General features: G+C 36.0%; 1 protein-coding gene across 1 annotated transcript in view; it reads right to left on the reverse strand.

Annotated features, from left to right (window-relative positions):
- PIK3C3 (phosphatidylinositol 3-kinase catalytic subunit type 3) overlaps positions 1–15,574 on the reverse strand; it is a 93,105-nt gene that overhangs the window by 25,504 nt on the left and 52,027 nt on the right. Inside the window, exons 10-12 of the mRNA XM_081801331.1 lie at positions 9,892–10,077; positions 3,224–3,378; positions 1,478–1,568 (exon numbers count right to left, since the gene is read on the reverse strand). Coding sequence (XP_081657457.1) covers positions 1,478–1,568; positions 3,224–3,378; positions 9,892–10,077 — 432 coding nt within the window. The remainder of the gene's footprint in view (positions 1–1,477; positions 1,569–3,223; positions 3,379–9,891; positions 10,078–15,574) is intronic.

Genomic DNA, 15,574 nt, shown 5'->3' on the forward strand with positions numbered 1-15,574 from the left:
TATTTGCTGTTCCCTCTGCCTGATACACTCCTCTCCCCAGACCACTCACATGGTTATTCCCTCGCCTATATCACCTTTACAAAAGATGTCACTTTTCCAGGGAGGCCTTCCCTGACCACTTTTCAAAATTGCAACTGTCTAACCCTATCCAACACCCCCTCTATCACCCTTCTCTGATTTATTTTTCTCCTTAGAAAGTAGATATCATTATCTCTTCTACTATATATAAATATTATTGACTACCATCGGCACAAACACTAGGATGTAAGCTCCGTGAAGACAAAGATTTTGACCATTTTGTTCTCTACCTCCAGCATCTTGAATATTTCTGGCACATAATAAGAGCTCAAAACATAAGTGTGAAAGAATGAATTACTGAATCAGTATATCTGTACCTTAGATTTGACAAGGCAAAACAATTACACTGGAGCTGAATGGTTTCTTAAAGGGCTCCCTTAAGGATTCTATGATCCTGTAATTTAAAATTCTTTTTTCAGTATTTTCTCTTATATCAAAAGGTAGGCAGATATCAAACTCTGGTAAACAGTTAATGATAAAAGCAAGAGTCATTCAGTCATCAATATTAACTTCTAAAATTTGACTAAAAGCAATATATGTGTGTGTGTGTGTATACACATTTTTAAAAATCAACTTTACTTTCTAGTATCAAAGTATGTATTATTTGTTTTCAACATCAGAGGTGTGAAAGGTTCTCAAATTAGAAGTCTTAGGGAGAAATTCAAGAACATACTACATCAGTTTCTGCATAGGTACTTCCAAATGTACCTCTCAGAGTAGCAGTAGCCTATTTGGCCTGTTTTAAATAAAAAATCAGTCTAATTATTTAGAAAGATTTCACTTAATTTTTCTGTATGAGTTAAAAACAGCTACTTAGTATATAATCCCTAGTATCAAAGTCATACATTTCTAGAATGTAATCACAAACACCAACAATTACAGTAATGTTCCTAAATATGTTAACAATAAATAGTCTGAGTTTCCTTAATAAAATATTTAAGCCCAGTTTATTTTCATATTGCGTATTAATCCATTTATATGCCCAAAGCACCAATAAAATGCCTTGAATTGAAGATTATCTGGCACTTTTTGCTGAGAAGAAAAGTCATAAACATGCATCATATAACAAGTTATTTAATAAAGTTGTAATATTTTGTTTATTAATCAAAATCAATGTTTTAAAGACCAACATAAAATGTTTATCTGGTAAGATAGCTCCTGTAGAGGGGCGCCTGGGTGGCTCAGTCGTTAAGCGTCTGCCTTCGGCTCAGGTCATGATCCCAGGGTCCTGGGATCGAGCCCCGCATCGGGCTCTCTGTTCAGCGGGAAGCCTGCTTCTCCCTCTCCCCCTCCCTCTGCTTGTGTTCCCTCTCTCGCTGTGTTTCTGTCAAATAAATAAAATCTTTAAAAAAAAAAAAAAAGATAGCTCCTGTAGAAACTTGAAAAGCTTTGTACTCACCTCTAGATTTTCACCATCTGAACTGTCCTTTGTTTTAGCTGCAGGAGGAGGGGAAGACACTGGAGGAAGAGGGCTGGTTATAATTTGGGAGCTGAAAAAATAAAGGAGATATCACTGATATGTAAAATATTCTGTCTGTAAGAGAAGATATACATTTTTTTAGCACAGTTCACCTCAGTTTTGTCTGGTTAAAGCATCACTTCTAAAGCGTATTCTGTGCAACACTAGAGTCACATTATGTCCTAGAAAAAGCCTACAATTGAAAAATATGGGTAACAGCCTCTTGGAAGATTTTTGTGCAAGCTGGTATATTACAGGTTTTTGACAAGTACTGCAGTGATTTTTTAAAGTCCATTTTAATTTAAGCCAGCATTTCTCAAACATATCTGGCCACAAGACCATCCCATCTCTTTTTTATCTTTTAAAAAACATATAAACTAGTGACCGACAGACCATAATTTGGGAAATACTGGGTTACATTTTACATCTTGTCATAAAATCTTAATAGACTTCTAGTAAAATATTCTAGGTGGCATAAGGGAGGAAGAAGGTAAATAAGCAAGCATGACTGGAGAGTGAAGGCCTCTAACGTATGGTGGGAGACAAAGTAGGGGGGGGTCTCTTCTCTTAAAAACAGAAAAATATAAAGCAGCCTACAGAAGAAAAAATGATTTTTCCCATTTTTCAGTTCTTCTTCAAATGAAACACAGAAGATAAAAAAACAACAGTATCACAATCATAATGAAAAATTCAGAAATACAATCTTGAGCTCATGCGGTAATTGTAATAATTGGACTAATTCAGTAAATCTGAATTCTAGACCTCATCTGTCATTAATAAATCTCATGACCTTCACAATATAAATTTATTACTGAGCCTCAGGTTTCTCACCTAAAGGTTCCATTTATCTCAAATTTTAAGACTTTATGAAAAGCAAAATGGCAAAGTATAAACAACATGGGCTTTGGAGTCAACTCTACCATTTGCAGGATAGAAGACTCTGGACAATTATCTTCTTGTTCAGTCCTTCATCTCTGAATTAGGGATATGAACACCTACTTCAGAGGATTATTAAAATGAGTTAATGTATGTGGACCACCTCACAGTGTCTGCTACAGAGGTATGAGTTCTTAATTGTTGTTATTATTGTTAACAGCTTTTAATTCAAGTACCATGCTATTTTTTTATTTTAACTACTAAAAAGGTGAAAAGCGGCCAATAAAACATACAATAAAGTATTTGAGCCCACTAACATGCCCCATCCTTCATTTTATTTTTGCTTGAACAGTAATAGTATCTAGCCCTTACTGAGCAGTATCCTAAAGGCTTTAGTATATTAACTCATTTAATTTTCCAAGAGCCCTCAAAGATCAGTTACTATTATTATATCCCCATTTTTAAGATGAGAAACTGGGGCCACACAGAGAATATGCACCTTCCACAAGTTTACACAGCTAGTAAGTGGCAGAGTGAAGATTTTCACTCAGGTATTCTGACTCCACAGCTTGCAAAACATTGCTCTGCAATACAGTAATTTGTGCTCTGTGAGTATACATACCACATTCATTGGTAAAACTTTAAACTTAGTACCAACTAGGGTTTGGTACATCTGGGGAAAAAGGAAAGAAGTCTGGAAAGGGGGGAGACTACTAGATTTGAAAATAAGTCCTCCCCCCAGTCTATGGCCATACCACCCTGAACGCGCCCGATCTTGTCTGAAAGTAAGTCCTCCCTGGATATCCATACCTATCTATTTCTGCAGAATTTATTCCAGAATTTGACACAGTCTCTGACACTGAACCCTGACTATCCTTCTTGGTAGGTTCTAATCCATTCTTTATGTCATCAAAATTTTCATATTTGAGAGCTTGGACCAGTTGTAATAGGTACATCAACAAATCCTGGAAAACAAACACACACACACACAAAAATAAGCTAATATTAGAAAAACAAATGCAATACGATTATAGACATCATTTATTCCTAAATATCAAGAGAACAGCTTTGTTTCGTCTACCACTTATCAGCTGTGTTACCTTTGGCAAGTTACTAGGCTATTTAAGCTCTTGGTGCCTCACTGGGTCCTCATCTGTAAAATGGACATAATCATATATACCTTAGAGATGAGTTGTGAGGATTAAATCAATTAATAGAAGAAAGTCATAGAACAGTGCCTGGCACAGAGTAAATGGCCAATAAATGCCTTGTTTATTTTTTTTAAAGATTTTATTTATTTGACAGAGAGAGAAAGAGAGCAAGAGAGCACAAGCAGGGGGAGCGGCAGAGGGAGAGGGAGAAGTAGGCTCCCTGCTCCAGAGCCTGACTCAGGGCTTGATCCCAGGACCCTGAGGTCATGACCTGAGCCGAAGGCAGACACTTAAGAGACTGAGCTACCCAGGCACCCCTAAATGACAAAAAGTAGAGCAAAAAACAAAAACAAGGATTAAGATGGTTCATGTAAAACTAAGAAATTAAAGAAGGATCCTTTTCTCAGCAATAGGCCAGATAATAGCATTTTATGTCTATGATTTCATAAGAAACTCCAAATTTTCAAGTTCTAAAAGAACTTCTGTTTCATAAGCTTTTCTGGTTAGGATTTTTTTGAATCTTGAGTTCTTTTTTTTTTTTCCTTGAGAGCTCAGGTTTTAGAGAATTTGCGCTGCTTCTTAAATGAAAAATCCTATAAAACAGACATTTTAATTTTAACACTCTTGGTTAAGGGAAAAGCTTACTTTCCTGCCAACTAGCAACAATGGCTTAAAGAAAACAAATACCTAAGCCTAAATTTCCCATACTGCTATTGACAATCAACGGGATAATTAGGACTCAAAGTGTCAACAAAGTAGTTTTTACTTTTCTGAGTTTTCCTTCAACGTAAAAAGACTCTTTAGGTTTAATATTTAGGATGGAAATGTTTCCTGTCATACTCTCTATAAATGTCGTACTTTCTTGGCCTTTCCCAATGAATATTAAGAAAACTCCAAAAATCTCATTTTTAAAAATAATTACAAACTGAAGAAATTCACAAAACTCAAACATTTCTTAAAAGTATCATTACCGTCGAGTTCCCGTTGCCACTCACCCAGTTGGCCCCTCAAAACTCATAATTAGGTAATTGTTGAGACTTGGTAACCACCACCTCAATCTCAAGTCTCCTCTTTAAGCCCACAAACCAAATAAAATCCCCTGTCAAAACTTCAGGGCTCACACTTTCCTTCCCTATTTGTAACAACTATAGAATTTGTATTTATTTGCTAAATTATTTACCCTTGGTCTTCTCCAGTTTATTACATACATCATGAGGACAAAGACCACTTCCAACAACCTATTTTCCTTCACTTAATACTATACTATATTTCTTTTTTTCATAATTTTTTCTTACATTAACAGTCAACATTTTTATCATTATCTAAATACTGACAAAGAATAATACACAAGATTTCACCATTAAATATGATTTTGTCACAAAAAAATTAAATGAAAGGTTAACAGGCTTATTCATTCATATTCAAATATATCAATGTCAGTGGCCAGAGAAAACAAATGACTCTATATCAAAGCACCTCTTAGTGTTCTCTTTTTAATTGGAGCGTTAATAACCATCTCTTCTTTTGAGACTTATGACATCTAATAGCAATAGGCATGCTTTTTCTAAGAAAAAAAGTGAATTAAATAACAGAAAGTTGATTAATACATTTAATGACAAGTATCCTTCTCAGGAGGTGTAAGTAACTAAGTTTCACTGCTAGCTTTCCTTACCAAGGCATGCTTCAAAAATGCTGCTGAATATACCACCTGTTATGATTTCCCCATTATAGAAGACTTACCACATGAAATTAAAAAGGCTGTATCGAATTCAGAAGAAAACCTTCCTCTTTTTATGTCACTCATTACTATCTGATTTGTTGGCATGATATTCTATAGTCAAACTGTACTTTCCTTCATTTGTACAAAGTCTGTTTGCTCATTATGTAGTCACATCTTGAAAAACTTAAAATTCTTCCGAGCATGAAGGACATAAGCATCCGAGTAAAACAAAAGAAAAAAAAATCAGGTTTCCGACTGAGGAATTCAGTAAAAATTTCCCAAGAGCTACGGAATATTATCTAGATAGTGATCACCATTCCTCTTGATGACAAGTTAGTTCGAATGCTTCAGAGTGCACAGGCAGAGTTCCATGTCAAAAATCACTCACTTCCCATTTTTTACTGAATTAAGAGTAATTCTTCACATAGGCATTTACAGTTAAAAAGACATGGTTTCTGGTTTCTGATCTTACTTCCTGAACAGCTAGCTACATATATCCTACGTTCCTGTTAAAGTGAAATACCTTCTATTTTTCTTCTACTTTTCATTCTCCTTGCCTTTGCTCATACAGGTCTCTCCACTTAAAATGTAAATTCATGTCTAACTGTGAAAATCCACTCTTCCTTCAAAATCTATCTCAAATACTGCTTCCTCCTCAAGTTCTATGGGGCATCTCTCCTTTTGAGCCACATAGCAATAAGAAATATGGCTTTTAAAAAAATTCCTAAATAGAATATTAGCAAATTAAATTCAGAAAAGTATTCAAAGATTGGGTAAAATTTATTTTACAAATGTGTGGCTGGTACATTAGGAAGTTCACCAGCACAGATTCCATATAGAGCATATATTGTATGCTGTTGTTCTCCAGACAGCACAATGCTATACCCACAAAATATAGCAAACCACCTAACATTTATTAAAACTAACAAGAGAAATCACTAAAGTGATTAGATAAAACATAAATATTAAAACATAATTTTCATTTAACTAACTAAAAGAAGTAAGAGATAAAGGGGTGAGGTAGTTCATAACAGTTAACAATAACTGTCAGGGAATAAATCTATTTTTAAAATGTATAAAATTTTTCTAACATCAAGACTTGTATGAATACAAAAATCATGTCTCCAGGAGGGAAGATTTAATATCATAAAGTTGTCAATTTTTTGTAACATAATATATAAATTTAATGTAATTCCACTTAAGATTCTTGTGGAGTTTTAAGAAAATGAAAAAAAATTATTCTAAAATTCTTGGAAAGAATAAAAGTATAAAAATTACAAAGAAAATTATAAAAAAGAAAAACAGGGAAAGGATCTGTCCAATCATGTTTAATGTTATAGTGAAGCAACTGCAATTTTTTTTGAAGTATGATACAAGTCCCAAAATAAAAGATTTGTAGAGGATTATCAGCAAAATGTAAAAGGAATGTATCTCTTGGCCTAATAATTCCAATATAAGCTACTTATTCAACAATACAGAGAAATATATACATAGGTCTGTTCACTAAAATATAGTATAGCAAAAGATTACAAATAAATCAAAAGAAGCTGGTTAAATAAATTATAAATTAAACTTGCAATAAGATACTATGCTGCTGTTTAAAAAGAATAAGGTAGAGCTACAGGTGTCCATAAAATCTAGAAACACAGTGTTTTTTTACAGACTAAACATGTCCTTGACATCATTTGCCTTGATATTTATTTGTCTATGTTTCCAGACTTCATGGAACCAAATATATGTGTGGATAATGAGAAAATGTCCAAGATTACACTGTTCAGTAAAGAAGGCAAGTTTTTAACAATATAAATGATTTTAGTATTAAGTTTACATAATATACGTGTGCAATCTTCCTGTATATGCTCATGAATACAGTTTTCAAAACTATGCCCCCACATAATCTTTTCTCATAGCTATCAAGTGACATCAGCAGCAATTATCACTATTTTTTTTTGAGAGGAAACAGAATACTATATGGTGTTCCCAAAGACATATACATAGGTACACTGAGTCAGAGAAAAGACAAAATTCATCTCAATATACATCCAAAGAATCAGTAGTAACAGAATTAAAAGATCTTTTTTTAGCCGACTATATACAATTTATTACTGAACTAAGTTCAGAGAAAGGAAAATCAAGAGATAACTTAACCATCATACTATTTATGCTATCTAGATCTCTTTAAAACCTCAAGGGGCACCTGGGTGGCGCAGTCAGTTAAGCATCTGACTCTTGATTTTGGCTCAGGTCATGATCTCAGGGTCGTGAGGCCGAGGCCCACAAAGAGGCCCTCAACCTGCTCCACTCAGCGAGGAGTCTGCTTCTCTCCTTCTGCTCCCTCTGCCCCTTCCACCACCCACGTGCTCTTGCGCTCTCTCTCTAATAAACAAATCTAAAAAAAATAAAATAAAACCTCAAGAAACTATCATATTTTGCAGTTTAAAGTGTACACAATGTTTCTATCATTATTCTCTACATCATAACAAAAATCATAAAATGGTCTAGAAACAGTTCAGTACCTGCATGAACACGGCTATCACCACAATCAAATACTTAGTTTATAAGCCTGTGAGGGAACTGAAGTAAGACAATAAAAAATGAGGACTTATAAATTTTTCTATTTAAATTCTGAACCCACATCAAGAGGCTGTCTTGACTACTGCCCAGAGGTCTTTAGCTAAACTCTATGACTCATGTCAAACATAGAGAATCAATGATTTAGGTTAAATTTCTAATGAATTTCAAAATAAATATTTCAGTATTTCCACATTTCAACTTTTACTTGTGATACAATAAAGACAACGAGGAAGAAAGATAATATGCTAAATCACAATGCTTAGGATTGCTTTTTATTTTTTTTATTTTTTTAAAGATTTTATTTATTTGAGAGAGAGTGAGACAGAGAGAGCACAAGTGGGGTGAGGGACAGAGAGAGAAGCACACTCCCCACTGAGTAGGGAGCCCAACATGGGGCTCGATCCCAGGACTCTGGGATCATGACCTGAGCCGAAGGCAGATGCTTACCCAACTGAGCTACCCAGGTGCCCCTTAGGATTGCTTTTTAACAGGAAAGTGAAAAACACCCTATTCCAATAAAATTATACAATATCTGAGATTTGCCTCCAAATAATCCAGTGGAGGGTAGGGAATGGAGAAGAGGAAATAAGTGGTGTTACAGATGAAACAAGACCAGCTGTGAGCTGGCAACTGCTGAATATGGGTAAATTATATGTGAGCATTCACCACACTATTTATTGTTTACATTTTACAATAATTAAATACAAATATACATCAACCTTATTGACCTTAGTAAATGCTGTGTTTTGCCACTATGAATTCAAAATGATTTTTTTTAAAAGATCTTCGATAGGGCGCCTGGGTGGCTCAGTCGTTAAGCGTCTGCCTTCGGCTCAGGTCATGCTCCCAGGGTCCTGGGATCGAGTCCCACATCGGGCTCCCTCCTCAAGGGGAAGCCTGCTTCTCCCTCTCCCACTCCCGCTGCTTGTGTTCCTGCTCTTGCTATCTCTGTCTCTGTCAAATAAATAAATAAAATATTTAAAAAAAAAAAGATTTCGATATTAGTTGTTCTATGGGATCAACATTCCTATATATATCGAGGCTTGAGAAGAATTATCCCATATCCCATAAGCCCTGCAGGCTAGCATAAACTATTAGGTTATGTTTGGAAAAGACATCCACCCTATAAAAATTAGTAAGTAAAAAAAAAATTGCTGGATTACTCTATCTTATTAGCAATTACTAAAATTCAAACTCCAGCAATGCCTTGTGTCGACACAGAGTGTTCCTCCTTCCCTGGTGGCTTTATATGTATATAAATAGCCAGCCTAAAGTTTGCAGTCTTTGCTTTCCAGAGGATTCAAAACCACCTTCAGAAAATCTACATATACATATAATTGTCAGCAGCTAAAAGCTTAAAGGAGAAGTTTGAAGGAGAATAAGATGACCATGCATCTCTATGCTTTAAAGGCCCCAAGGGCTTTTCAAGGCTGCAATTAAATGTGGCTTGTTGTATACTGACTGATAGAGGGGATCTGAATTACTCCCTAGCTGGTACTGCATTAAACCATTTTTCATTAGAATTCTTTTTTCCAGACAGAGAAATACAAGCTCTGCTGCCAGGTAAATGTCCTGGGAGAGACTGTCCTATCATGTAACAGATCAGGAAGTAAATTTTCATTTCACAGAAGAGTCCTTGGAGGAATATTTTAATTTTACTTCTGAAAACACACCTAGTATATCCTCTTCCCTTCTAAAAATCTCTCTCTCCCTTCCTCCCCACACCGCCCCTCTTTCTCTCTCTCTCTCTCTCTCTCTCTCTCTCTCTCTCTCTCACACACACACACACACACACGGGGGCAGGGGAGGGATATGCTATAGAGCCTATAATCGGCTCTAGTTTAAATGTACCCAGTCTGGGCCACCTGGGTGGCTCAGTCGGTTGAGTGTCTGACTCTTGATCTCGGCTCAGGTCTTGATCTCAGGGTCATGAGTTCAAAGCCCCGCACTGGACTCCACGCTGGGCATGGAGCCTACTTTAAAAAAAAAAAAAAAAGTACCCAGTCAAAGAGGAGTAATGAATAATAATGTACCTCATCATCTGCCTGTCGCAACCGGGCAACAGCATATCGCCTCACTGTTGGATTGGTATAATGGGAGGATAACAGCTCCAAGGAGTCCTCTACATCCATTGGCTTCCATTTTCCTAGAAGTTCCAATGCCTGTTTGGCCTCCTGAGGTAGATCCCAATTAACACATTTCAAGAATTTAGTCAAAGCCTAAAATCAGAAAAGATGTTAAAATTAGAAACAACAGCCTATTACCTGGGGTAACGAAGGGTCAAGGGTGACTAGGCAGAGTTTCACTTGGTGCTGATGGCAGAGTCACAGAGTCGATGACAGACTGACTCCTTGTGTAGTCACTAAACATAGTTATACATATGATCCTAGAAAAATACTACAGGACAGAGAAAAAAAAAGAAACATGTTCCCTGTAACTTTACATTTTTCAGGTTAAACCACTTACATAAATTCAAGCACTATGAATTTTTTAATTTTCTTTGGCTTTTCATTTTCCTTTTTTTATTTTAAAATAGTGCAGGCCTCAAGACATGGAAATAAAGAGATGAGGCATATTCTCATGAGATGCCTTAAAGACAATCTTCATTTTATACCATCAACATGTGACATAAAATACTGCAGCCAATGAATGAAGAGTCCAAAGTCAAGCAAGGGTAGAATCCCCACCACTAACCTCACTCTCAAACACCTCCCCCAGATCATTGGGTTTCCTAGATACTCACACATGAGGGCTTAAACTAAATTAAATATGTACAGCTCTTACACAGAGAAGTAGCTTTTTAAAAAGATAATCAAAAATTCCACAGAAAGAAGCATATAGATAAATACAGAAGCAGCAGCAAATATTCTATGATTCAGATGCCTGTTCGTAGTGCTCTTCTGGAACCTCACTTCTTTAGACAGGCAGCATACCTATCTAAAGTTTTCACAAGATCATCCAGGTAAGTAAATGACCTTGGAGCATAACACTTATGGTTGCGTACATAATAAATGCTCTTTTAAAACAGTTGTATACTTGTTTTCCATTAAAAAAAAAAAAAAAAAAAACGATCTCTACTGTCACATCTTACTACAGGGAACACTTACCAGGCTGATCCCATTTTCTTCTTTCTGCATGATTTCATCTTTTGAACAAAGATAACTTTAAAATTTTAAACTCCTACTCTGCCCAACTAAAATCTTTTCATTAGTAAACTAACCAAGTTCTCAAGAAAATGTCCTTTTGGACAATAAAACACAATTACTGGTTAGTATGACGTAAAATGAACCTTGATGCCCATCCCCTAACTTATTCTTGATTTAATTAAATTAAGCAAAAAAGCACAATGGAGATTATCTAGTCCACTGCTCAAATTGTATATAATCTCAGCGAAGTTAAGTGGCTTACCCATCATCTCAAAATGGTGAACAATCTACACCAAAAATCAGGGTCCACTAACTCAGCCCATGCATCTTTCACCAGATGGTTCCCCCCAACATTAAGATACTGCTGTCTCCTAATTAGCTAAACCCATGCCCCTTAGAGACATTATTCCACCAACACTGATCTCCTAAATCCATTCCTATTGGATTCCTATCCATTATTTCCTAGCAATATTTCCTGCATTTTCCCCTCAAGTTGATTCTCACTACACCACACATGTGGAGTTTGGCGTAGCCTTCTAGCTAAGAGCCTTAATACCAGTTTCACTTCTAATCATTTCATACAGACTCTCAGAAGTTCAAGTTGGAAGTGATGTTAGAATGACTCTCCAACTGTCAGCAGAAATTCATCTTCTAACATCCCTGCCAAAAAGAGACCTGATATTTATTTAAGTAATTCCAGTGACTAATTTCCAAAGCACCCACTGTTTTTATAGACAGTGAAGCCATTTTTATTTTTTGACTGTAATGTACCAAAAGACAAATGTGTTTTCATGTAACTTCTTCCCACCGATCAGTTTTAATGGGGAGAATGAGAGTAAATTTAACCCCACCACATGGGCAGCTTTTCCAATAGTTGATGATGACTGCCATATGGTTATACTGTGGTTTCCCATTAGATAATAGGATCTAATTTATAAACAAACAAAACCAATATACAAACGTAACAACAAAACCTCGGCTTCTTTCCCAAAACACTTCAATGATACTTCTCACCACAATCCTCTAACTCTCATTAAGTGACCTCTTATTCTCCTTCTATGTTTCAACCAAGCTAACCTATTTTTTACATCACTTTGTCTAACTCCTATCTACAAAGCTCTTAACCCAAATAGTAGCGTCATATTCAAGGCCAGCTTGTCAAAGACTCAACTTTTCCAGTAAGTTTTCAGCAGCTCTGAGCTCTTCCTTTAGTAGTTGCCTCAGTTTTATTCTCTTCATTCAAATGATGCTCTTCTAACTGCCAAATGCTTTGGTGGGCATTCTTATCTCTACAATTGGAGTCTGCGTTCCGCAACATTAGCTATCCATTTCTTCTGTACCTCCCATGTGCCACTTAGCAGAGTGCTGCCTTCTCCATGTAAGAACACAGACTACCCTTCTAACTTATTCCATGCATTTATTTTTCACTTCTAAGATGTATTTCTATGTTGAATGTCGAAACAAAGCAACACTTCTTAAATAACTACAGTGAAAACTTTTCCAATTCACAGCACATCAGCAGTCTTAACAGAAATGTGTGGATATGTACTTAAAAGCAAATCTCGCAGCATCCTGATGTACTCAGTTCAATAACTGAAACAATCTAACCCCCAGATTCTCACATTTACCAGTAAGATTTATAGATCATGCTGCTGCCAAGGAACTTAAGGCACTGTAAAAAAAATTCACAACTTTATAATGCTGAATGTCACAAATGCAAACAAAGAGGTAGTAGAATAAAGAAAGAAACAAGGAGAAATGAGAAAGGCAGAAAGTGTAAGAATTTGAGGCAATAATAATGATGATACTTAATCTCTAGCCCTTTAAAGATGCTGTATTGATGTATGTAAAGGTACAAGATTCAAATGATGTAATTTTATCCTTAGAATTTCCACAGATAACTGGAGAGTGTTTGGGGTCAAATCCTAATTCCCAACTCCATCAATTATTAATTGAGTCATTAGGAGCACACTATTTAACTTTAAATGACTTACCTTACAAGGTTGTGGTAATGATTAAAGTTATTGAATGTAAATGTTTAGAACAGTACTTTATAACAAATATTTGATGTTAATTATTTTATCATCTGATATCACTGTTATTCTATTTCTGATGTTGAGTCAATGTCAAATGTTAACATTAACACATTTATTGCCATGTTTTATATTAATAGTAATATTTTATTAACCTCCCTTCTGATCTTAGAACCTCCCCACTATTATCTCCTACTCTTAGAATCATGTTCACAATCACTTCAGAGCTGAAAAAACTACGTTCACCATATATATTTCAATTTTTAACGTCTACCAAGTAAATTATTGGAAATTTCTAATTTGTTGCTAAAGAGAAACTCATTCCTCTACTCGGGACACTTCTGACAACAAATGTATGGTTTTCCACACCAAACAATTCCTTAATTCTCTGAGGACACGAACCAGGTGTCCCACAATCTAACTCAATTTGAAACTACCTTGAGTTACTAACAATTCCATAGGTTAAAGGGTCAGTCTCACAAAACTGCTTCCCATTTCAGATGCTGATTGCAAACTTGGGGTCCCCAGGTTGCCCACACTTCTGTCTGACATGGCTACAAATCAAAAGTTACCAACAACACATTCCTCAGTTTCAGTAATTTGCTATAACAGCTCACAAAACTCAGAGAAATATTTTACTCATTATTGCCAGTTTATTATGAAGGATACAAAATGAATAACCAGATGAAAAGGTACACTGGGCAAGGTGTGGAAGGGTCCCAAGCAAAGGAGCTTCTGTCCCTATAAAAGTCTGGGTGTGCCACTCTGAAGTCACATGGATGCATTCACCAACCCAGAAGCTCTACAAACCCCGCCATTATAGGTTTTTATGAAGTTTCCATTACGTATGATTTATTAAATTTCTGGCCAGTAATGATTAATGCAATTCCTAGTCCCTCTTCCAGAGGTTAGGGGGTGGGGCTGAAAATTCCAACTCTCTAATCATTTGGTTGGTTCCTCTAGCAACCAGTCCCCTCAAGCAAGAGTCATCTTACTAGGATAAATTCTGGTACGGTTGAAAGGGGCTTAGTATGAATAACAAAAGACACTCCTCTCATCCCTACCACTAAGGAAATTCTCAGGGCTTTAGAAACTCTGCCAGAGACAAAAACCAAATATATATTTCTTACTAGATCACAATATCACACTGGTGCTTCTAATACTTTAGACTCAAAATTGAAAATATCTCTTCACCGTGCTCCTTCCATTTGCCCTATTTCCTTATTTCAGGCACTCAAGCCTAACTCCTGGGAGGTGTCACCAAGTTATTTTATACATTCTCCTCTCCTTCCCTTGTCTTCCAATATCACTCTTAAAAATCATACCATGAGCCTCCTAATTAGGTCTCTTTTTTCATTCCCAGATCTGCTCCAATCCACCCTGGCTTGACTTCCTTAAAACATTACTTCTTTTTTTTTTTTTTTTAAGATTTTATTTATTTATTTATTTGACAGAGAGAGACACAGCGAGAAAGGGAACACAAGCAGGGGGAGGGGGAGAGGAAGAAACAGGCTTCCTGCTGAGCAGGGAGCCCGACACGGGGCTCCATCCCAGGATCCTGGGTTCATGACCCGAGCTGAAGGCAGACTCCCAACGACCGAGCCACCCAGGCGCCCCTAAAACATTACTTCTTAAGACACATTTTTTTTTCACATTCTGTCGCTTTAGTGGTTTCCTATTGCCAGTGAAATCCAACTCCCAAGCGCTGAATTCAAGACTCAAACTTTCTGTTTCATAACCATTCACATAATTTTTTGTCTCTGAACCTAACACACTGCCTTACTCATGCTTTTCCTCCCCATGAAAAATGATCATCAATAAAAATATCATCAAAGCTTATTCAAACTTTAAGACCTATTTTTGCTCTGTGAAACTTCCTTCATATCACAGCACATTGAGCTTTTTCTACTCTACATTTGTATTATAGTAATTACCTAAATGTTTATTGAGAGTAACCTTTAATCAATTATATGCTTATGCTTCTCCATTTTGATTGTGTAGAAATATCCTTTCCCTAAAACAGTTTAATTTATATGAAGACAGAGAAACGGTATTTTGAAGCCCAGAGTCTTGAATAATACTAGGCCAAGAGTGGTAACAAAAGCTTGCTGAACTGAATTCATTTCTGTTACGGTTTGTCATCAACTTTTTGACAGGCAGCACAAATACGATTATTGTCCTGATGTCACTGTCTCAGTAGCTACTTCAGAAACAGCCTCACAGGAACGTTCAGGGCATCACTATTATCTTCACCACATGTGACTCTTCCTACTGCTTTTTTCTCCCAAAGATAATAAAAAGGCATTAAGAAAGTTATTTTCAATTAACATTTTTATAAGAAGAAGCCATTTACCATTTACTGGTTTGGAAAGTTACAACATTCACATTTTGGATTTCATAAAAATAAGTCACTTCCTACATAGTATGAACCACAAATTTAAAAATTCTTCCTAAATTTCATTGGTTTTGCTAGACAAAGTGGTTACTGTTAACTTTTTAGGTGCAACATCAAATCCAGACTAGAGGGTTTTCATCCA

This window comes from Leptonychotes weddellii, chromosome 13 (genome assembly GCF_054177405.1).
Source record: "Leptonychotes weddellii isolate Sample4059 chromosome 13, ASM5417740v2, whole genome shotgun sequence".
Taxonomy (NCBI): domain Eukaryota; kingdom Metazoa; phylum Chordata; class Mammalia; order Carnivora; family Phocidae; genus Leptonychotes; species Leptonychotes weddellii.